This window comes from Mustelus asterias, chromosome 15 (assembly GCF_964213995.1).
Source record: "Mustelus asterias chromosome 15, sMusAst1.hap1.1, whole genome shotgun sequence".
NCBI lineage: Eukaryota > Metazoa > Chordata > Chondrichthyes > Carcharhiniformes > Triakidae > Mustelus > Mustelus asterias.
This window is the reverse complement of record NC_135815.1, coordinates 27,934,565-27,959,312: the sequence shown is the minus strand read 5'-3', so window position 1 is coordinate 27,959,312 and position 24,748 is coordinate 27,934,565. Positions and strand designations below refer to the sequence as shown.

At 44.6% G+C, this 24,748-nt stretch overlaps 1 protein-coding gene across 1 annotated transcript in view; it reads right to left on the bottom strand.

Annotated features, from left to right (window-relative positions):
• Positions 1–24,748, bottom strand: part of LOC144504419 (protein kinase C epsilon type) — a 571,367-nt gene that overhangs the window by 153,374 nt on the left and 393,245 nt on the right. The window contains exons 9-10 of the mRNA XM_078229681.1: positions 22,837–23,042; positions 21,480–21,653 (exon numbers count right to left, since the gene is read on the bottom strand). Coding sequence (XP_078085807.1) covers positions 21,480–21,653; positions 22,837–23,042 — 380 coding nt within the window. The remainder of the gene's footprint in view (positions 1–21,479; positions 21,654–22,836; positions 23,043–24,748) is intronic.

Genomic DNA, 24,748 nt, shown 5'->3' with positions numbered 1-24,748 from the left:
CCACGCAGACAGTGACCTGAGGCCAGAATTGAACCCAGGTCCCTGGCACTATGAGGCAGTAGTGCTAACCACTGTGCCGCCCTCTTTTATTTTTCTTTATTTTGCATATATGTGCATATTCCTAGCAATATTCCATTCTGATGCATACAAATTGTATCTTTTAGTGACTTGGAAAACAAGAGTATGGCTGTAGAATATTTCCAATCTCTCAGCACCGGTTTGGTTCCATTGCCTAAGTGGGAAGCAAGCACATTATGCTGGAGATGCCATCTGGCCACATTACTCATGTTACTCATTTCTGATGCTTGAAAGAAATAGCCACAATAAAATAAAGATCTTATTCTCTGCACTACATGGAATCCCAGTGTATGGGATGCTTAATGGCTAATGAGAAAAGGGCACATTAGCAGATATGTTATAATGGTGTTGTCTGCTCTCCAGAGTGTACGCAAAAGATTCCACGCCATTTTTTCAGAGACTTGCTCCATTTATTAACTAATACTAGTCAAGTATCAAAGAAGAATATATTGAAAATGAGCAGAACAGCAGGAATACAAGCCGTTCATTTTATCATAACAGCAAATATAGGTTCACTCCAAACTGATACACTGATGGAAACTTGAGGGTGGACTTTTTCTTCTTGAATTGGGGATGACCTACTTATCATAGAATTATAGAATCCTACAGTGCAGAAGGGGGTCATTCGGCCCATCAAGTCTGCACCGACCACAAACCCACTCAGGCCCTTTCCCCATAACCCCATGTATTTATCCTAGCTGACACTAAGGGGCAAGTTAGCATTGCCAATCCACCATCGGGCAGGCCTTTAGCCACAGTGGGTGGAATGAAATTTTGGGATTCCCACCCCATTCCCATGCTGACAGTTTTCAGTGGCACGGGATAAGGGGTCACGTTGCTGACATTTGAAGGCTACACTGTTCCCACCAGCTCAAAGGAGATGTGAGTGATGGGAATCCCTGGTTTGGAGTCGGGAACCATTTGACAGTTAAGTTCAAAGAGTGGACTTGGGCCCATGACACGGTCCGGTTCAAATGAAACCTGTGCCAATGATACAGTTCCTTCCTTTTGGAATAATGCTGCAGACAGCTCATACAGTGAAAACAATTTGGGATCATTTTATTTTCTTCAGGTAGAAAGAAGACCGCCAAATGTATTTCTTAGAATTTTAGGCAGTTGCTAAGCTATTTATTTGTAACTAATGCACCAAAATCGCACAAATTAATCACTTTAAATCAACTGCCGGTTGCATTAAACTGACTCGCAAAGGAATGTGAAGTGAATGTGCTAATGAACGCACTGCCAAAGGAACTGATGTTCTTTTGAGATTGGGTAAACTGGGGTTGTTCTCCTTGGAAAGACGGAGAATGAGGGGAGATCTAATAGAGGTGTACAAGATTATGAAGGGTATAGATAGGGTGAACAGTGGGAAGCTTTTTCCCAGGTCGGAGGTGACGATCACGAGGGGTCACGGGCTCAAGGTGAGAGGGGCGAAGTATAACTCAGATATCAGAGGGACGTTTTTTACACAGAGGGTGGTGGGGGCCTGGAATGCGCTGCCAAGTAGGGTGGTGGAGGCAGGCACGCTGACATCGTTTAAGACTTACCTGGATAGTCACATGAGCAGCCTGGGAATGGAGGGATACAAACGATTGGTCTAGTTGGACCAAGGAGCGGCACAGGCTTGGAGGGCCGAAGGGCCTGTTTCCTGTGCTGTACTGTTCTTTGTTCTTTGAAACGTCTGCCTGTTACCTACACTGTGATTATCAATCAATATAAGTTTTCTTTTTCATTGGTCATGTGTTTAAGTTTAGACATTTTTCTCATTTCCAATTGTTTTGTTTCTGCCTTGTTATTCACCAATAACATTATGTAAAATCTTTCTTTCCTGTCTCAATTTTCTTCCTAAGCACACTCCACCAAATCCACCCGGCATAATTCCATTCCAGCACAAAAGGTACAGGAACTACGATAGTTATTTATTTAACCCACAATATACACTTACACCACCACAGTCTACCACACTGTCTGTGCAGAGTCTGCACAGTCTTCTCGTGTCTGAGTGGGTTTCCTCCGGGTGCTCCAATTTCCTCCCACACTCCAAAGATGCGCAGGTTAAGTGGCTAGCCGTGCTAAATTGTCTCTTAGTATCCCGAGGTGTGTAAGTTAGATGGATTAGCCATGGAAAATGTGTGGGGTTATGGGATAGGGCCGGGGAGAGGGCCTAGGTAAAATACTCTGAAGCATTTTCTATTTATCTGTGGTTACTCCTGAACTGTGAAATATCTTCTGCTTGTCTATCCTGCCAAAAAAAAACGGCAACCAGTTCAGCCCTTATTCTCCAAAGGCAACATTTTCAGTCAGTTATGAGAGGTATAACCTGAAATACTAAAATAATAATGCTTCTACCCTGTTTCATATGGACTTTGACTATGTGAGGTGAATGTGCTCCCACTCCACTACAGAAACTCTGCATCATCAAGAGTCCAACAGAGTTGCCTGGAATGGGAAATGAGAACATCATGCATTAAAACTTTGGGTCTTGTTTTGAAGAAACTGGATTTGGCTGTTCTCATTACTGCTTCAGAGAGTGGATGCAGATCCAATGGGCCGAATTGCCTTTTCTGTGCTATAGGGATTCTATGATTCTACAAAACAAATACATTTAAATGCTCACAAAACATTGAAAATCGTATCCATTCACAATCTCCATCACTCCCCTTTCTGAAACAGTACAAGACACCTCACTCAACTCTTTGATCATTATGCTTCCCAAGCACATCTTTCCCCAGCCACCCACTCCCCCCCGCCCCCCACCCCCACCCACCCCCCCACTTGGCTAACTTACTGAGCCAAGAGGCCTCAAGGAACAGCCCCAGTAAAAACAACCAAAATGATTCCCACGGTTTATTCCACAACTGGGGCCCTAATGTACGAGCAGCAGAACGCATCCTCCTTTCCATGACAATGTCTCAGCAAGGGATTCACAGAGAAGGCAATAGGAGATAACTTGACATCCCATTGTTGGAATCCAGAGAAATAATCTGCTGAGGTAGAAAGTTCTATTGATGTGCAGGGGAAAGAGACATTCCGTTGAAATACTGGGTGAGAAATAGAGGAGAGCAACCTTGCTGTATGTCTTACTTTGCTGAGAGGAAAGGTTTTTGTGGGTCTGCATGAGAAATAATGCATCCATCATTATCAACACCGTTTTGAAATGTCTTAATACTTCAAACACTGAGTTGTCAGTTCATGATCATAAGATAGGAACTTGAAACTGGAGAAGACCATTTAGCCATTCAAACTTGTTCTACCCTTCAATGAAATCATGGTTGACCTGTGACCTAACTCCACATACCCACCTCTGCCTCATTTCCTTAATAAAATTGCCAGCCAGCAACGCCCATAACCTGTAAACCAAATCACACAAAATGAAGTTGGATCGATTACAAAAGAAACAAAATATAACAATTGGTTAAATTGGGGCCTGAATCAAGACTTGGATAATGGAGTGATTGAAGGGATTTTTCTCCTTTCTGATACATCAATGTTTCCATAACATACACCCTGCAGTGAACTTTTTCATAATCTAATTGAATTAGTTGCACATGAGCAACTTTCCCTTCAGATTTTCCCTCTCTGCTTTATAGAAAGTACTTTGCTTCCTAAGTCAGGCCTGGAGGAGACAAGAAACTCACCATTCAATGAATACACAGAAAGAAAGACTTGCTCTTATGTAGCAATTTTCACAACTTCAGGAAGTCCCAAAGCACTTTGCAGCCAATGGAGTACTTTTGAAGTGTTCTAATGTAGGAAACATAGTTCAAATCATTGCATGAGCACAACCACAACATAACACTGACCTGCTGTGTTTCTGGGCTGCCCTGCTGATATGTGGGTGGGGCCATGGCACAATGGTTAGCACTGCTGCCTCACAGCGCCAGGGACCTGGGTTCAATTCCAGCCCTGGGTGACTGTTTGGGTGGAGTTTGCATGTTCCTCACGTGTCTGTGTGGGTTTCCTCCAACACTCCAAAGATGTGCAGGTTAGGTTGATTGGCCATGCTAGATTGCCCCTTCGTGATCCAGGTTAGTGGAGTAAATATGTGGGATTACAGGGTCAGGGTGGGATGCTCTGTTGGAGAGTTTGTGCAAACCCGATGGGCCAAATGGCCTGCTTCTGCACTGTAGGCATCCTATGATAATCCCTATTCAATATATGTCAAAGAGTGAGTTGCAGCCCATGGAATGTGGTACAGTAGATATGAGTGCATTAATTAGTAAGTATTAGTGAAATATAGGAATTAATTTGTATTTCATTGCATGCTAGGCCACAAGGAAGTCACACAGCAGCTATGCCGTATTGAATGGTAAAATCTGATAAAAGCAATCAGAAATTACACGAAAGAAACTGATTCCAGTGAACCAATCAGAAAATTGTCTACATGAAGATGATCAATAAATCAATGGATCGCAAGTGATCAATCAATCAATCAATCGATTCATCTCCTCTATCAAAGTAATTTTCTACATCTTAGTCACCAACCAATGTCAAGCAACGTTTTCCTACCAAAAAGGTTGACAAGAAACCTGCGAGAGGCATTTTGGAAAACGCAGCAGGGACGGTAGCACAATAGCACAGTGGTTAGCACTGCTGCTTCACAGCTCCAGGGACCTGGGTTCGATTCCCGGCTTGGGTCACTGTCTGTGTGGAGTTTGCACATTCTCCTCGTGTCTGCATGGGTTTCTTCCGGGTGCTCCGGTTTTCTCCCACAGTCCAAAGATGTGCGGGTTAGGTTGATTGGTCATGCTAAAAATTGCCCTTAGTGTCCTGAGATGTGTAGGTTAGAGGGATTAGTGGGTAAATATGTAGGGATATGGGGGTAGGGCCTGGGTGGGATTGTGGTCGGTGCAGACTCGATGGGCCGAATGGCCTCTTTCTGTACTGTAGGGTTTCTATGATTTCTATGATTCCTCACCAGAGAAAAGTTACATTGCTTCCCGTAAGCAGAGCTGTTAAGATGATGCGCAAACTTCCCCTGTGGGGAACTGTGTGCATAAGATCTACGGGTGGGATTTCATGGCCTCGCTCGGACGAGCCTGGAAATTCCCACCCGAGATCAATGGAGATTTCCATTGTCGGACTCTCGCCCGCTCCGGTTCCAGGGCGGACAAGGTGGCAGAGTTCCGGCCTGTGTCTTTCCTGCACCATCCAGCCACACCACTGACAAAGCCAAATTCAGTGTCAACTCTCACTCACTTTTCCCCTTGGATTACCTCAAGGGCGCTCATTTTCTCATTACTTCTCGAACACGTGTTTGCCCAGCCCAGTCTGAGTGAGCAATGTGTGAGAATCTCAGGAAGCTGCAGTCGCAGTTCAAGAGGTCACTATGTCATAATGATGTATTGCGAAATAACATAAATCTTGAATATTTCTTCGAAAAAGACATCCCCGCCCTGTTATGAAACCCTTTTCAGTTTTTGGGGTCAGCAAGTGGAAAGTGTTGAGAGATGGATTCCACTATATAGATATCAAAATATACGCACATGTATGTACGCACCCACATAGACATAAAATATATATATAACTGCACCAGCAATGCAGACAGCTCAGGTAGCTATTATCAAAGGCGTCTGTAGCTGTTATCAGCAATGTTATAAAGTTCAGTCTCAGGTCATGTCCCCTTGAATGCATCAATGTTATTTTAAACTTGGGAGTACAAAAGTTATCACTCATTTGCGACAGAACATGTTGCTGAGAAAGTTTTTTTCTTTTTTTTGATGATGTTTATACATAACTTTACCACGTACAGAATGATAAGATCTGAGAGAGAGAGAAAAAAAATCTTTTCACAATACAGGTCTCCCGAAAGGAACACAGGAATGAAATTCTCCACCCATTGTGTGAGGACACTGTATGTTTGGAAAAATGAAGGAACATCATTAGCATCCGCTTGTAATCAGAGTCCATATCAGGGGACGTGCAAAATGCTGCAGGAAAGAAAAATGCTCACTCCAAAATCGTAATTAGTTTCTGCGGCGTACAATTACACTGCTGACATCTTCTTAGCTTTTATCTATCAAACGGCTGTATTACTAGTCACCCAGTACCATTTTCAGTCTGGGAGCCCTCACCCTGTTCAACCTCTTCCACCAAATATGGACGACACGCTGCTTCACTTCTGAACTGAAGGCTAAAGCCACGCACACCATTTGGAGCACTAATGAAATGGCACGGCAGCATTTAATAGATCCCAAACAGGGTAGCGTGTCATTGGTAAGGCATCGATTATTTAATAGCGAATGATCGACTGTACTCTACTATCGGTCAATCAGAAGAAAACAAGCAGAATATGCCCCTTATCATTCAGGCTTAGATTCTGTTAGTATTTAATGCTCTTTATTGTTTTATGATCACTTGCAACTTTCAAAAATTGCCTGTGCGTGGATTTTAAATCCTAATTGCTGATGGTGAAGCCGATTTGTTGACACCTCACTTGTCCACGGTAAGGACTCCTCGAACAGGTTTGGCTGTCCACAGTGTTCACTTCGCACAACGGCTCAGTGGCAAATGAATCCTCTGCAGAATAGAATCCCTTGCTTTACTTTCTGGTGTGTTCTGGGTGAACTGATCATTCAAAGATGTGCGGGTTAGGTTGATTGGCCATGCTAAATTGCCCCTTAGTGTCCCAGGATGCGTAGGTTAGAGGGATTAGCAGGGTAAATGTATGGGGTTATGAGGATAAGGCCTGGGTGGGATTGGTGTCGGTGCAGACTCGATGGGCCGAATGGCCTCCTTCCGCACTGTAGGGATTCTATGAATTTCAATGCCAATTTCCACTCCATGATTTCTGCAGGTCCCCAGAACATTAGCTGAGTTTCTGGATTATTAGTCTAGCAATAATACCACAAGGCCATCACCTCCCCTACCACATGAGGAGATATTAAGTTAGATGATCTTGGTCAAAGAGGAAGGTTTTAAAGAAGTGCCTTATACAATGCAGGCAGGGTTCAGGATGGAGGGAGGGTTGGCCAGAGCTTGGAGCCAATTCACCTGAAGCCACGGCCGCCAATGATGGAATAGTTATAACTGGAAATGTACAAGTGGTCAGAATTAGATGACTGTTTATATCTCGGAGAGCTGTGGGGTTGAAGGAGATGACAGAGATAGGGAGAGGCAAGATCATGGAGGAATTGGAAAACAGGGATGAGAATTTGAAAATCCAGACATTGTATGGGAATATTGAAAAGGAAAGTGTTCTGAAGAGCACAAGAGTATAAGTTTATTTATTAGTGTTACAAGTAGGTTTACATTAACATTGCAATGAATTAAGAACATAAGAAATAGGAGCAGGAGTAGGCCATCTAGCCCCTCGAGCCTGCCCCTCCATTCAACAAGATCATGGCTGATCTGAAGTGGATCAGCTCCACCTACCCGCCTGATCCCCATAACCCCTAATTCCCATACCGATCAGGAATCCATCTATCCGTGATTTAAACATATTCAATGAGGTAGCCTCCACCACTTCAGTGGGCAGAGAATTCCAGAGATTCACCACCAGAGAAGAAGTTCCTCCTCAACTCTGTCCTAAACTGACCCCCCTTTATTTTGAGGCTGTGCCCTCTAGTTCTAGTTTCCTTTCTAAGTGGAAAGATTCTCTCCATCTCTACCCTATCCATCCCCTTCATTATCTTATAGGTCTCTATAAGATCCCCCCTCAGCCTTCTAAATTCCAACGAATACAAACCCAATCTGCTCAGTCTCTCCTCATAATCAACACCCCTCATCTCTGGTATCAACTGAATTGACTATGAAAATCCCCTAGTCACTCCAGCGCCTGTTTGGATACACTGAGGGAGAATTTAGCATGGCCAATGCACCTAACCAGTGCGTCTTTCAGACTGTGGGAAGAAACCAGAGCACCTGGAGGAAACCTACGCAGATACGGGGAGGACGTGCAGATTCAGCACAGACACTGACCCAAGCTGGGAATTGAACCTGAGTCCCTGGCGCTGTGAGACAGCAGTGCTAACCACTGTGCCACCATTATTCCATTTGCAATGATCAGCAGTGTGGTATGACACATTATTGGATTCATGAAAATACTAGCATTTCTACTGTGCCTAATAAAATGATTTAGGAATTACTTTTGGAACACATCTGTTACGTCGGTAAAAGCACTCTCAACATTCCACAAACACCTGGGAAATGAATGGCCAATTCAGCAGCTTTTGAATGGTGGGAAGACTGTTGGCTGGAATACCAATAAAACTCTCTGATGTGGTTAGAGCATCTTCAAACATAGGTGGAGATATTTTTTATCACACGGCCAGACACTTTGTCATTAGCCAGCTGCTTGCAGGGCACTTACACTGACCACACACTTAAAAATCCTCAACTATTTGAAACCGTTCTCATCATTTCTGTAGATGCAGTTTGTCCTAATTCTAGACTTGATAAATGCCTTGTATCATTTGTGTTGCACTGTATTCTGTACATTTGGTTTCTGTAATTGCCGATAAGGAATAATCAATCAAAATTCATTTATTTTGAAGGTGAAGACATAGCCCGGGAATCATTTTTGTGAGGCCTTGCTCCAATGTATTCATTTCAAGAAGTATTATACTTCACTCAGGATTTGAACCCAGGTCCCCAGAACATTAGCTGACCTTCTGGATTAATAATCAGCACCTCAGCTGCACTCCACTTCAACAAGCACTCAGAGTGGCACTGAAGCTGCTTATGCAGCTCCGCCTCTGCTGAGGGTCTGGGGCGTGTGTCCCCCACCACCTCCCCCCCCCCCCCCCGCCCCACAGGGTGGAGGGTATTGTGACCAAAATGCAGCAAGACCCCCAATATAGGGTCCCGCCGAAAGGCAATAGATTTTTTGACTGGGCGACCAAATTTCCTGTGGCGTGCCCCAGCACGACAGGGCCACAACATCCTGGCAAGAGCCTATAGGCAGAGGGTCAACTCTACCGACACGTGAGAACACCAGTGCCTCAGGAGGCTCAGGCCCTCATAGGAGGTCACTGCTAGAATCTGCATCCTCATTGTACTAGGCTTCCTCAGCCGACTCGGTGGGACTGCATTGCCAGTGACTGGCATTGTCGCTGGCAGCCCACCTGCTGCCTCCCCCAACCAGGTACCTTTCTCCACTTCAAGCTCTGCCATAGGAAGGATGTTATTAAACTGGAAAGCGTAAGATTTACAAGGGTGCTACCGGGACAGGAAGGTTTGAATTATAAGGGGAGGCTGGTTAGACTTGGGACTTTTTTCCCTGGAGCCGAGGAGGATCAGGCGTGACCTTATAAAGGTTTATAAAATCATGACAGGCATAGATAAGGTGAATAACTAAGGTCTTTTCCCCAGAGTAGGAGAGTCCAAAACTAGAGGGCATAGGTTTAAGGTGTAAAGGAAAGATTTAAAAGGGACTTGAGGGGCAACTTTTACACACATAGGGTGGTGCGTGTATGGAATGAGCTGCCAGGGGAGGTGGTACAGGCGGGTCCAATCACAACATTTAAAAGACATTTGGACAGGTACGTGGATGGGAAAGATTTAGAGGAATATGGGTCAAACGCAGACAAATAGGGCTAGTTCAGTTTAGGAAACCTGGTCAGCATGGACAGGTTGGACCGAAGGGCCTGTTTCCATGCTGTATATCTTTAGGACTCTGTAAGTTGTGTGTTCTCCTCTGCAAGGAGAGAAAACAGGGAGGTGTGAGTTCTCATAATGGCTTGTGGGCAGAGGAGTGAAGGTGACAATTCATGGAGAGTGACTCTGAGGCATGGGTGTGAGGGAGTTTGGTAGGGGGGGGGCGGGCCTTCCCAGGCCTTGCCCTCAATTCCTGTGGTTAAAAAAACCCCTGACTGCCGGTGAGCTTCTCATTACGCAGAGACGCTACCTCCCCATATAGATGTGAGAAAATCTATGCAACACTTCTGTGGTGTGCTATCTTCATTAGTGATTAAGGAAACCAACTGAAGGAAATGCTGTTGAATGTTAGAGACGCCCACATGAGAAATGAAGGAGACGAGACTTGTTTAAAGATGCTTCAAATAAATGTGGACCCTTGCTTCTGACAGAAGTTGCTCGTAGCTGCTGAGTCTCACGCACTTGCTACCCTTGTCACGCTTTCATACAGTCAAAATCTCACTACCAATCTCTGGAATGAAAAATGTGTTTCAGGAAAATGCTGAGATAAGAAGCATCCATGTTATCCACTGTTGATAGAGACTGGCTGTTGCTTAAGATTTTTTTCTGAATATTGTTTCACAGGAGCTGTGATTGTGTGAGAGACGTCAAATTTTAAATATTGTTAAATGAATCTTATTGGAAACCTTAAAAATCAGTTTCATAGAATCATTACAGTGCAGAAGGGGGCCATTCAGCCCATTGAGTCTGCACCAATCACAGACCCACCCAGACCCTATTCCCGTAACTCCACATATTTACCCTGCTAATCCCCTGACACTAAGGGTCAATTTTGCATGGCCGATCCACCTAACCCGCACATCTTTGGACTGTGGGAGGAAACTGGAGCAAACCCATTCAGACACAGGGAGAACATGCAAACTCCACACAGATAGTGACCCGAGGCCGGAATAGAACCTGGGTCCCTGGCACTGTGAGGCAGCAGTGCTAACCACTGTGCCACCGTGCCGCCCAGCAGTTTGCTATATAAAAATACTGATTGGGGGCGAATCTTCCCATTCCGCCCACCACGGGAATCATAGCGGGCGAGGGGCGGACCATGGAAAGGCCCGTTGACCTCGGGCGGAATTTTCCGGTTTCGGGGAGGGCGTGGCTGGAAAATCCATATCTGTGTTTAAATGATGACTAACGGTATGGCTGAGGAGGTGGGACGAATGGGAGTCTGACTAGAAGGGGCTACTCAGAACTAAGCTGAGTTAAAATGAGATACGTGCAATGTGTTTGCTTCCTGAAAACCTTTTATCATAACTGTCATTGCACTCTGTTATTCTGTCACATAGCAGAACAACTGCTAACAACCTCTCACAGAGGAGATTGATGGAAAACAGCAAACTCCATGACCTGTGGCAGACTTAATAGCATCTTAACCATGGCAGATTGAAATAACAGTGGTGTTGGGGTGAGGTAGAGGTTGCAACAAGCTTGGAAACCAAAAGAAATTCACAAATCACTTGAGCTTTGTTCCTGTGGCTTATTACATCATCAAATCAACTATATTGTGTTTTAACCTTGCAATGCCAACCAATCCTTTTGTGTTTAATCCAGTTGACAGGACAGCGGTTATTTTAAAAACACAAGGAATAACTGGGATATGTTTAAACCAACATGGTAGCAATGTACCTGTAGTATATTACAGCTGCTTCTCTGCTGCCCTCTCCATTGGGAGAGCAAAATTAAAATTACCCAATAATAGGGGAATTTCACAGTAACTTCATTGCAGTATTAATGTAAACCTTACTTGTGACTAATAAACTTTAACTTTAATGGCTGCCTGCTGCTGAGCATGTTACTTTGTGTGTGTGTATGTGTGCATGTGTGTGTGTGCGTGTTTTTGTATGTGCATGTGTGTATTTGTGTTTTTGCGTGTGTGTTTGTATGTGTGCATGTGTGTGTTTTTGTGCATGTGTTTGTGTGCATGTGTGTGTGCGTGTGTTAGTGTGTGTGTGCGCGCGTGTGTCCAGGGCTACCGGTCTCATAACCCACCATCCCTCCCCTGTCTCAACAGCCCCTCAATCTCACTGGCAACTGCCGCCCCAATCTTGCCAACAACCCCTGACCTCCTGCTCTCTGTCTTTCCAGCCAACATCCCAGTCTTGCCGACAACCTCTGCGTTCCTGCTCTCGGTCCTTGGCGGCCCCTCCACATTTGTCGGTCTTGCGGGCACCCGTGTTCTGGTTCATCAGCTCACACCACGACTCCCTCCATCTAGATTCTTGGTCCCAGCAGCCTACACCTGTGAAACGGCCCATAATTTATTCCCTCCGAGTTGGCCACCCTGGTATTCATGTCATGATCAGATACAGCTTAATAAGTCAGCACAGTGCATAATTGAGGAGATGGCATGGAGGCTTCAGGTTGCAGCCATGCACCAGGTCAAGGCCCTGGTAGATCTAAATCTAGCTCAGGAGTCTGCAAAACCTCGCAATTGCATATGATAGATATGGATACTGAAGTTATGGAGAAACAATTGAACTTGGTGTGATGCCTCCTACAGGGTTAGGTATGGTGTTATATAATAGAAGACAGCATGGAGATGCTTGCTGCACATGCTTCATGAATTTTAATGACACCAGAGTCAAAATACTCACAAATTGAAAAAGAGGCATTAGCAAACAAATGTAGTGTTCTAAGTTCCACGCATACTTATACAGTAGTGAGTTCATATTGCCCCCGGATCCCCAAGCCCTTATGGTCATACTTGGTTCAAAGAAGGGAGTACCATCACTAGAGGCAGCATGGCTACAGACATGGGTGTTGATTTTGATGGCTCATCAGTGAGCCCGCAGAAAATACAGATATTCTTTGAAGATTTCCCGTGAAAACTGATCCGATTAAGGTCCCTTTCATCCCATGATCAAACACAAGGAAACATTGGGAATGAGTACTTGTCAATTTTTTTGAGGTGGAAGGGAAAGGGGATCTTGCTTTGGTCGATAGCTATAGAAAGTGTCTGCCCAATGCCACAAGTTCCAAAACGATTGACATTTTGAGAAAATAAAAGCAAATTACTGCAGATGCTGGAATCTGAAACCGAAAGAGAAAATGCTGGAAAATCTCAGCAGGTCTGGCAGCATCTGTAAGGAGAGAAAAGGGTTGACGTTTCAAGTCCAGATGACCCTTTGCCAAAGGCTTTGACAAAGGGTCATCTGAACTCGAAACGTCAGCTCTGTAGTTTTGAGAAGGTGGTTTGCAATTTATGGGTTGACAAAGGTGTTGATGTCAGATAATTGGTCCACAGTTGATATCAGAACATTCCCGAGTAAGAATAGAATCAAACGCACTCTAATACCCCAATATCACACAGCATTAAATGGTTCTGCAGAAAGAAGTGAACAGCTTGTGAAGGGATCTTTACAGAAGTATTTTTCTTGGTGACAAACGAGGTAGTTATTCACTGTTTGTCTTTGACACAGGCTACACAATATTCTGTTCTCTTGCGGAATAACCCCATAGTTTACAACAGGTTACTCACTTTACAGGTTTATATGTAAACGTACTCCTAGGACAAGGTTTATATGCTTGAGTCTGATGCCCATAATAAAAATGATATTTTTGTTAAATACATACTGATGTTAAGGAGTAACCTTTTTTACATGAAAACTACTCTGGGAGTATTGTCCTTATATGTATTGGTTATGACTACAGTAAAAACAAAATGCAACTCAACCTGTTAGGTTTTCAGGTATTATTGGTGTTGGTTTAGTCATACTCAATGGTGGCACAGTGGTTAGCACTGCTGCCTCACAGCGCCAGGGACCCAAGTTCGGTTCCTGATTTGGGTAACTATCTGTGCGGAGTCTGCATGTTCTTCCCGTGTCTGCGTGGGTTTCCTCTGGATGCTCCGGTTTCCTCCCACAGTCCAAAAGATGTGCTGGTTAGGTGTATTGGCCATACTAAATTCTCCCTCACTATACCCGAACAGGCGCCGGAGTGTGGCGACTAGGGGATTTTTACAGTAACTTCATTGCAGTGTTAATGTAAGCCTACTTGTGGCACTAATAAAAAAAAACTTTAAATTAAACTGCATTCTGGGAAATTATGTTCATATATCATTTTGCATTTTAACGTATATGTTATTTCCTTTTAAATGGGCAGTGAGTACAATATATTACAACTGCCTCTCTGCTGCCATCTCTGTTGGGGAGTTTTAAATAAAGTTGTTCACTAATGGTTGTCTGCTGTGGGCCCACATTAGTCTGCCACACTGTGTCAATGGTATCCAAGTGTAGCAGCAGTACAGATACTTATTAAAATGCAAAATAATATGTTGAAACTAAAATATAAACATAGAAACATGGAAGATAGGAACAGGAGGAGACCATTTGGCCCTTTGAACCTGCTCTGCCATTCATCACGATCATGGCTGATGGTCCAACTCAATAGCCTAATCCTACTTTCTCCCCGTAACCTTTGATCCCATTCGCCCCAAGTGCTATATCCAGCCGCCTCTTGAATACATTCAATGTTTTGGCATCAACCACTTCCTGTGGTAATGAATTCCACAGGCTCACCACTCTTTGGGTGAAGAAATGTCTCCTCATCTCCATCCTAAATGGTCGACCCTGAATCCTCAGACTGTGACCTCTAAAGGTGCAGCTACACAAGCTAAATTTGTATTTAACTTCTAAAAAAAACCATTTTAGAATAGATTTTTAAAATCTGACGAGTCAGCACTTAAGGAAAATGTTTTCATAGGAAGGTGACTGGGTACAAAATTGCATGTAACCAATCCTATAGAATGGTGGAAGATTGTAAATTGTTTTTGAAAAATTCTATATTTCAACCAGTGGATAGTTTTGTCAGCGAAGCGCTTGGAAATAATCTGAAGCAAATTCAGGTGCCGCACCTGTCATTGTAAATCCCAAAAGTTTCAGCTTTGTACAAACCAGGATTTTGTTAGTTCCCTCTTTGGTCAGAATTCTCTGAGGTCATTTGCCCCACCACTGCTGCCAGCGAGAATGGAGAATTTGGCGCTCAGCCAACATCCCCATTCACTGCAGCGGGACTGGAGAATCAGCCATGGATGAGGTCGTAGAATTCCGGCCTTTATACCCTGGGGTTCAGATTAGATACCATTGGGTGCATTTTCCGACTGAAGGAATCAAATGGGAAAAATGCGTGGAGAAATGAATCAGGATAGATTTCCCTCAGAATAGCATGCCATCCTGAACTTTCAGCTCACTGGCACCACATCATCTATCTGTTTGCTTTTATTTAAAACCAAAGTATCTGTTCAATAATGTAATTTAGAAATCCAAACCATTTCCAATGATTATATCGCTATAGCAGCTCGTCATATGCCCACCCTTCACAGCTATTTAGGTACACATTGAAGGAACATTATAGAAAGACTTGCAGCAGAGGAGTTGACTGAACATTTTTCTTGCTTTATTTTCCACACAGGGGGCAGCACAGTGGTTAGCACTGCTGCCTCACAGTGCCACGGACCCAGGTTTGATTCCCAGTTTGGGTCACTGTGCGGAGCCTGCACATTTTCCCCCTGTCTGTGTGGGTTTCTTCCAGGTGCTCTGGTTTCCTCCCACAGTCCAAAAGATGTGCTGTTTAGGTGCATTGGCCATGCTAAATTCTCCCTCAGTGTACCTGAACAGACGCCGGAGTGTGGCGACTAGGGGATTTTCACAGTAACTTCATTGCAGTGTTAATGTAAGCCCACGTGTGACAAATAAATAAACTTATACCTAGCTCGTGATCGTTGAGCGTTCGTTTTTTTGAGCAAGACATACACATTTTATGCTACTTACCTGTTGTCCATAATGCCCACTGATTCCTGCACATTTTATCTTGCCTTTGTTAACTCTTGCATCTTATCTCTTTGGTGCACTTGCAATGTTTCAGCATTTGAGCAGAAGTGAAAGAGTGCAAGGCGCTGTAGTAATTTCTTTGGCCCCCCCAAATCCTTTTGGCAGCTTTGCTTAGTTTGTCAAGCCTCATATTCTGCCTAATGTTTGCTTTTTCTTCTGATCCATATATATATATCATTTGCAGAGGTCAATACCAGTGCAAGGGGAAAGTCTTTTATAATTACTTGCCATTTTGATAAATGGAAGTTTTTTTCCGCAGGTCACCTAAATTAAATTCTCATTCACTGAAAACTACAGCAAAGTTCAAACAGGGGGTGGAACTAGTGCTGTCACTTGAAGTGTTCCGAGTAATATTGGCAGGAACCAGTATCTAGAGATCCAGTTTTTGAGAGGTTTCTGGTTTTTTTTAATATTTGAAGCATTTAATTTGCCCGGGGCTACAGGGAATGATGTAAAACACATGTCAAACAGCACTCACAGTTAATTTTTTAACTCTAGCTTTGGATACCCAGGCTCGAGGTCGAGGTTCCTTCGCTCGCCTGGACAATGGAACTACTTAACAAAAGAGCAAACTATATTCAAACAACTTGCACACAATCACAATGAGGAACTGTCGCAACTGCCCATTACAATGTGCTGCTCGTCATTAATGCAAGGTTAAGTTATGTAGAAGAAACACGTTAAGAGTACTGTAGAATCTGAGGGGGTCACTTTATGTGAATAAAGCATTCATGTGTTAATTAATTGTACAAAAAAATGCAATTATATCACCTAACCAGTGCTTTAGCACTGATGGCGCCCTCTTAATAACATTACATTAATGTGGCCAATTTTCATTGGGGTTATTTCAGGCTATTACTGTAAACTTATATGGTGCACACTGAACTGTCGTGTGTTACCATATATAGCAGGTCATAATTGTACTAATAAATTAATCTCAATCCCCATGGGCCACAGCAGCCAACATGAATGTAAAAGGTGTCAGGTGCCATCAACTGTGCACCTGTGGTACCCAGACTCTTGCCAGCAAGGTTCACATCTTTGTGAACTGTAGGAAGTTTCATTTCTCATTCTCTCATTTTTCATTCTCTCTTCCACCTTCTTCCATTGGGAAAAAGATACAAAAATCTGAGGTCACGCACCAACCGACTCAAGAACAGCTTCTTCCCTGTTGCCATCAGACTTTTGAATGGACCTACCTTGCAATTAAGTTGATCTTTCTCTATACCCTAGCTATGACTGTAGCACTACCTTCTGCACTCTCTCGTTTCCTTCTCTATGTACGGTATGCTTTGTCTGTATAGCGCGCAAGAAACAATAATTTTCACTGTATACTAATACAGGTGACAATAATAAATCAAATCAAATCAGATCATTTCCGTAATGTTACAGTGATATGGTGACCCTCTTCCCAGGCAGCACTCGCTATGCCGACATCCTGCAAACCTCCAACATTCCCCTTTAATGAGGAACAACGTTCCACATGTTAGGAATGTGGGAAATCCCCTGCAGAATCTGGCTGGTGACTCAATAAATGCTGGCACAGGTCAGATACAAAAACTGTTATGACTCAACCAGAGATGTCCCTGAGCAGTCATTAGGTGGCTCTAAACAACAATTCCACTTCCGGTACTTGGTTGGGAGTTGCGGAGCTGAGGGTTTGCAGCACAGCCCTGAAAGGGTATTAATATCTGTGGTAGTTACTGCCTTCCTTCATATTATTGCCAGGTGATGAGGAGAGCCAGCGTTGTGAACAGACAAAGAGAACCATCTGCTGCATGGGCAGGATGAAACAGATTAACTGAATCATGTTGTTGCAGTGGGAGATCCGAGACTAGCCTGCCGTGTGCCAATAACTCACTTAATATGGCTTCTCGTAAACTGCTGTACCACACCCTTGCCATTTCCTGCTCAGAATACGATCAAAACCAGTCCATCCGCACTCCAGTAAAGATCTGCCATCCCTCTGACTATCATTCGTAAACTGCCTTCCTTTGCTATGTTCACAGTTCCTATAGAAATACTGATAGAATCCCTGCAGTGCAGAGAGAGGCCATTAGGCCCATCGAGCCTGCACCGACAACAACCCCACCCAGGCCCTATCCCTGCAACCCACTTATTTACCATGTTAATCCCCCTGACACTAAGGGCCAATTTAGCATGGCCAATCAACCTAACCCACGCATCTTTGGAGTGTGGGAGGAAACCGGAGCATCCGGAGGAAATCCATGTAGACATGGGGAGAATGTACAAACTCCACACAGTCACCCAAGGCTGGAATTGAACCCGGGTCCCTGGCGCTGTGAGGCAGCAGTGCCACCGTGCTGCCCAAATTTAAAAAAAAGATTTTTACACTTCAATCCAGTTTACAAATGCATAAAGAAATGATATGCAACTCTGTATCAGTCTTCCACTGCTCCCTTTACATCTCCATTCCAATGTACTGCTCCTCCTTAGCTTGGGCACAGAACATGAAAGGCTGCGGAGAGTGTGAGATTTAAGATCCATTTGGGTGAGATATGGGAGGGCTACTGTTACCGTGAAAATAATGCAGCAATGCGAATCTGTACTTCAAGAACTTGGAAAAAGAACTGCGAGCCTAAAAAACGAGTAATCTGATCTGAGTCAAGCAATTAGCAGTAGAATTGCCCACTATTTTAAGTCTACCATAAGCAGCTTATATAATACATAATGGCCATAGTTTGTCCCCTCCCAATACACACATTTTAAAAATCCTTTCACCTGATGTGGGTGTCGCTGGCTAGGCCAGCATTTGGTGCCCATCCCTAATTGCCCTTGAGAAGATGGTGATGAGCCGCCTTCTTGAACTGCTGCAGTCCATATGGTGTAGGTGCTGTTATGATGTGGAGATGCCGGCGTTGGACTGGGGTAAACACAGTAAGAAGTTTAACAACACCAGGTTAAAGTCCAACAGGTTTATTTGGTAGCAAAAGCCACACAAGCTTTCGAGGCTCTGAGCCCCTTCTTCAGGTGAGTGGGAATTCTGTTCACAAACAGAACTTATAAGACACAGACTCAATTTACATGAATAATGGTTGGAATGCGAATACTTACAACTAATCCAGTCTTTAAGAAACAAAACAATGGGAGTGGGGAGAGCATCAAGACAGGCTAAAAAGATGTGTATTGTCTCCAGACAAGACAGCCAGTGAAACTCTGCAGGTCCACGCAACTGTGGGAGTTACAAATAGTGTGACATAAATTCTGATTCTAGGATCGCATGATAAAGACTCAGGAGGAAAAAAGCAGAAATATTTATGTGAAATAGTGTGACATAAACCCAATATCCCGGTTGAGGCCCACAGTTGCGTGGACCTGCAGAGTTTCACTGGCTGTCTTGTCTGGAGACAATACACATCTTTTTAGCCTGTCTTGATGCTCTCCCCACTCCCATTGTTTTGTTTCTTAAAGACTGGATTAGTTGTAAGTATTCGCATTCCAACCATTATTCATGTAAATTGAGTCTGTGTCTTATAAGTTCTGTTTGTGAACAGAATTCCCACTCACCTGAAGAAGGGGCTCAGAGCCTCGAAAGCTTGTGTGGCTTTTGCTACCAAATAAACCTGTTGGACTTTAACCTGGTGTTGTTAAACTTCTTACTGTAGGTGCTGTTAGGCAGGGAATCCAGGATTTTCACTCAGCGACAGTGCAGGAATGTCGATCGAATTCCAAGTCAGGATGGTGTGTGGCATGGATGGGAACTTAGATGTGGTGGTGTTCGCTGCATCTGCTGCCCTTGTTCTTCTCGGTGGCAGAGGTCGAGGGTTTGGAAGATGCTGTCAAGTGTAGCCTCAGTGAGTTGCTACGGTGCATCTTGTCGATGGTAAACACTGCTGCCACTGTGTGTTGCTGGGGGAGGGAGTGAATGTTTTGGCTTGTGGATGGGGTGCCATCAAGCGGGCTGCTTTGTCCTAGATGATGCCAAGCTTCTTGAGTGTTGTTGAAGAGGCACTCATCCAGATAAGTGGAGAGCATTCCATCACACTCCTGACTTATGGATGGCGGATAGGCTTTGGGGAGTCAGAAAGGGAGCTGCAGAATTCCCAGCCTCTGACCTGCTCTTGTAACCACAGTGTTTATATGGCTAGTCCAGTTCATTTCTGATAAATGGCTACCCCCAGGATGTTGACAGTGGGAGATTCAGTGATGGTAATGCTATTGAATGGCAACAGGCGATGGTTAGATCCTCTCTTGTTGGAGATGGTCAGTGCCTGGCACTGTGCGGTGCAAATGGTATTTGCCACTTATCAGCCCATGCCTGAATGTTGTCCAGGTCTTGCTGCATATGACCATGGACAGCTTCACTATCTGAGGAGTCACGAATGGAGCTGAACATTGTGCAATCATCAGCAAACATCCCCACCTCTGACCTTAAGATGGAGGGAAAGCCATTGGCGAAGCAGATTAAGATGATTCAGCTGAAGACTCTACCGTGAGGAACTCCTGCAACAGTATCCTGGGACTGAGATGATTGGTCGTCAAGAACCACAACCATCTTCCTTTGTGCTAAATATGATTCCAACTAGTGCAGAGTTTTCCCCTTGATTCCAGTTTCGCTAGGGCTCCTTGATGCCACACTGGGTCAAATGCTGCCTTGATGTCAAGGGCAGTCACTCTCACCTCTCCTCTTGAGTTCAGCTCTTTCGTCCATGTTTGGACCAAAGCTGTAATGAGGTTAGGAGTCGAATGGCTTTTGCTCAGTCAAAACTGAGCAACCGTAGCAGGTTTTTACTGTGTAAGTGCTGCTTGATAGTACAGCCGACAACCTCTTCCATCACTTCGCTGATGATCAAGAGTCGACTGATGGTGCGGTCATTGGTCGTGTTGGATTGTACAAAAAGACCTTATGGGTGGTTGTGGTTGGGGACCTGTGTCAGAGTGGGGAGGTTGTGAAGGGTTCCAGGGAATTTGTTGCTGTGGCTTTGAACTCCTGCTCACCTGTAGACTTTACCCATCTCTGAAACAGACTGGGGTATGTAACAAAGGCAACATGCCAGTTCCGTCAGAAACCATATACCATCCAAAAAAACTGAAGCCGTTATCTCGCTGAGTTGACACTTAAGGGTGTATTGCCTTAAAATGACATGAAGGAAAACACATATCTGCCTTCAATATAACAAATGATATTCTGAAAACAAAATGAAAATAGATCTCCAAGAGGATCAGAAATTCTCAAACGTTTTGTATCAGAACTCCAGATGGCAGCTGGGAGGTTTTTCACTGAACTTAGTGAATGGCACTAGTGAGATTGCAATAGATAGTATCTTGATAGATCTGTATAGCAGCAGGTGAAACTGGTAACAGTGGGAGTTTGAGAGCAGATTAGAAACCAGATTATCTTCAATCAAGTTTAAATGTTTTCCTCTCAATTTCCTCCCCCTCACTTGGCTCCTGAGCACGTTAACTCCTTGTTGGGGTTTAGTTCCCTGGGTGCCCTCCAGTGCTAGCGCTCACTATTCATGTGGAAGCATTGAGTTATGGCAGGTCAGTACACAACATGGATATTACAATCAAGCCAGACCCTGTCCTCGCCCAGTGCCCACACACATGGGGACAATGGATAGGAGATAATGATCACAAGCAAAAAGCTGAAATGATTTCTCCATCCTGAACCCAGGGGCACTGGCAAGACCCTTAAAGCTACCTTAGTTGGAACCAGCTGATGTGGCACAGTTCCCTGAGATAAAACCTAGGGTTCTCCTGAGTTGAATGGTCCATGTGCCCACAGAAGCAGCAATGTTGGTTCAACCATCGAGTTGTTCCTTGGATCTGTTACACAATACTTTCCTTTACATTGAAAATACTCCTCACACAATCATATTGCACATGGTTTTCAGAATATAGTTGCAATTCCATCTGTACATAGTGTGGTGAATGCAGCGTTGGTCGGGAAACACTCACCTTTGTCTGGAAACAGCAGAATAGTTGGGTCAGGTAAGGGTGCTTTCTTGCTAATGCCAGTATCCTCTTCTCAGTCATTGTACAGTCTACGTCATCGTCTTGGAGAATGACATCTTTCTTTAGCACCTTCACCGCGTAGACTTCATCTGTACCTTTTAACTCAGCCAACATGACCTACAATTTATAAATAGAAACAATAAACATTTTCACCTGACTAGAAGAAGTGGATCCAGAGATTTACAATCCAAGGGCAGGATTTTCACACGTCATGGAGACTCGGCTGGAGGCAGGAGTCCAGGAAGCCATGTCAGAATGTCCCCCTGACGCATTCCTACCATATAGGGGGACTTTCCCAGTAACGGACTGGGATGTGGATCAGCTACACGCTCCATGGAGGTGGCCGGCAATTGTAAATATTTCCTTAAATCTTTCAATCTCCCAAACTGACAAGAGTGAGATTCTCTCCCAAATCTGTGGAGTTTTAATGCCCTCAGTCATCAAAGGAATGCCTGGAAAGCCAGCCTGATTGACAGCTTTCAGTTGGATGGCGATCTCTCACTGACAGGCACAGTAATGGACAAGCATGTGACTGAATCAGAGCCTGGTAATAAAGGTCAACCACATTGTGGGTCGGGCTGTCGGAAGGATGGGGCCCAATCATGGAGGCTCCTCAGGCTGGCACATGGTTTCAGGGCTAGTGTTATGTACTTACTTCTTAAATCCCACCAAATCTTCACCTTGAGGAGCCATGATGTGGAGATGCTGGCGTTGGACTGGGGTGGGCACAGTAAGAAGTCTCACAACACCAGGTTAAAGTCCAACAGGTCTATTTGGAATCACGAGCTTTCGGAGCACTGCTCCTTCATCATGTGAGTCAGGTGAGTCTCACCTGATGAAGGAGCAGCGCTCCGAAAGCTCATGATTCCAAATAAACCTGCTGGACTTTAAACTGGTGTTGTGAGACTTCTTACTGTACTCACCTTGAGGAAACTGAGAGTTCCCACTGCTCGGCAACTGTCAAATTTCAAAAGCAGAAACACGATGAGGCTCACCACCTGATTATCATACGTAAAGTTACAAGCCGCCTCCTTGGGGCTGGTTGGTCACTCACTCTCCTTAGGTAACCCAGCTAAAGCTGAGAGTGGGCAGGTTTGGGGCAGGAAACAATTCCTGACACTTGAACTCATTCCCTCAACACCTGACCAAACCCATCCGTTTCTTCCAGTTGAAACTCACCTCAAAGAACATACTGGTGAGAGGAACCACACTGGGGGATTCCACCACAGATCATTAACATTCCTCATGTGGAACATCTCCTTGATAAGTGTGATACTAAACGCAAGTGCTGAACCCTCACCTTGCCAAAGCTGCCTTTCCCTAATACTTTTATGAAGGAGAAGTCTTCTAAGTTATAATGTTTGGTCTGGAATTGTTTCAGTTCTCCATTTTCACCATTTTCACCAGGTGTCACCGCTTGTTTATCTGCTCCGGCTGCTTTGTGTTCGTCACCTCTGTTATCAAAGGAAAGAGCTTTTCGAATGTTGTTTTCCAGCTCCTTGAGTTCTGAGGGAACAGAATGAACGTTTGACACAGGGTTTAATCTATCTTCATTTCTGCAATACAACTAAATTGTCATTTATTACCAAATTCCAGCTCTTCGAACTTTATTCTCATCATATTTGCACCCTTCCAATATGTTTCTCACACCACTCACTAAGAGAAAAATCTTCTTCATTGGTGATCATTCACTAACGAGTACGATTGTCCACCTAAGGAACTCTGTGTCATCAGTCACGAGTTGTGTGACTTGTGTGCCTGATCCTATAGCCACATCTTTGACCACACACTTGGCAGATGTTTCTGGGAGGTAGGTTCGGTCCTTGGACTCTAGTTCGCAGGGATTCCTTTCTCAAGCTCCTTTTCTGGGCCTCCTCTTGCCAGACTGAGAAAAATAACCTGCATTTATGCAGCACCTTTCAGATCCTTGGGACATCCTTGGGGAAGCGATGGCCTAGTGGTATTATCGCTGGACTATGAATCCAGAAACTCAGCGAATGTTCTGGGGACCCGGGTTCGAATCCCACCACAGCAGATGGTGGAATTTGAGTTCAATAATCTGGAATTAAGAATATACTGGTAACCATAAAATCATTGTCGGAAAAACCCATCTGGTTCACTAATGTCCTTTAGGGAAGGAAATCTGCCATCCTTACCTGGTCTGGCCTACATGTGACTCCAGAGCCATAGCAATGTGGTTGACTCCAAGGGCAACTAGGGATGGGGAATAAATGCTGGCCAGCCAGTGACACCCATGTTGCTGAATGAAAAAATTAATGAATAAAAAAAATATCCTATAATTTCTTCACAGTCCAATGAAGTGCTGTTGAAATGATATCGATAGTGACCCTGCTGCGACCCTGTAAATACCACCTAGGACTGACTATGTGAGGAGATGTGCATGAGTGGTCTGGGTAGCTTTAGTCTCATAGGGCTGGATTATAAACATATCCCTGGCAGCAGGTTTGCCAGCGGTGTTTGGCTGTAAAGTACCATCAGCTCAGTGCCCACCAGCTACTCACCTGCATCAATTTTAACAATTAATACCCGCTTAATGCCCTGATTTGACGGTTTAAGCAGAGAGAGGAGAGGCCTGTGCCAAGCGCCCAGCCCAGCAGCTTTCTCTGCCTGGGCTGGTAGTGAGCAAGAGGGTTCCCTCCTTACTGGAACCCCTGGACCCATTGGAGGGTCCATCGGAGGGCACCCTCACAGGTTTCAGTCCCCCTCCCCCACTGGTCCATTGATCCCGGCCCACCCCTCAATTGCTCCTCACCAGGGCCTGCCAGCCTGGGCCTAGCAAGACCCCCCAGATTCACCACTGCTCGTGATTCCAGCATGCATAGCCTTCTCTCAGCTTCACTGCAGTAACCACCTCTGATTGGATTCCAGCACTCTGAGGTGGGATTCGTGTTGCTGCAGGCGGAAGTCCCGCCTCAAGCCAATGAGTCCAAGGGGGCAAGTTCTCGAGTCTCTGGGTTGGGGTATCTCACATTTTGCTGAGTGACCCTCCTGGTAACTGATCGCTGAGATCAGATACATGCTGATCGGTCAACTGTGTGTCTGCACCTTACTTGACGATAAAGCACGTCCCTGTACAACGGTGGTGTGGCCAAGGCTTGCGCCAGCTCCACTCTTTACCGTCATCACCTCATGATCAAAATCTGAAACTTCCCACCCAACAGGAACATTGGAGGAGCACCTCCGCCACATGG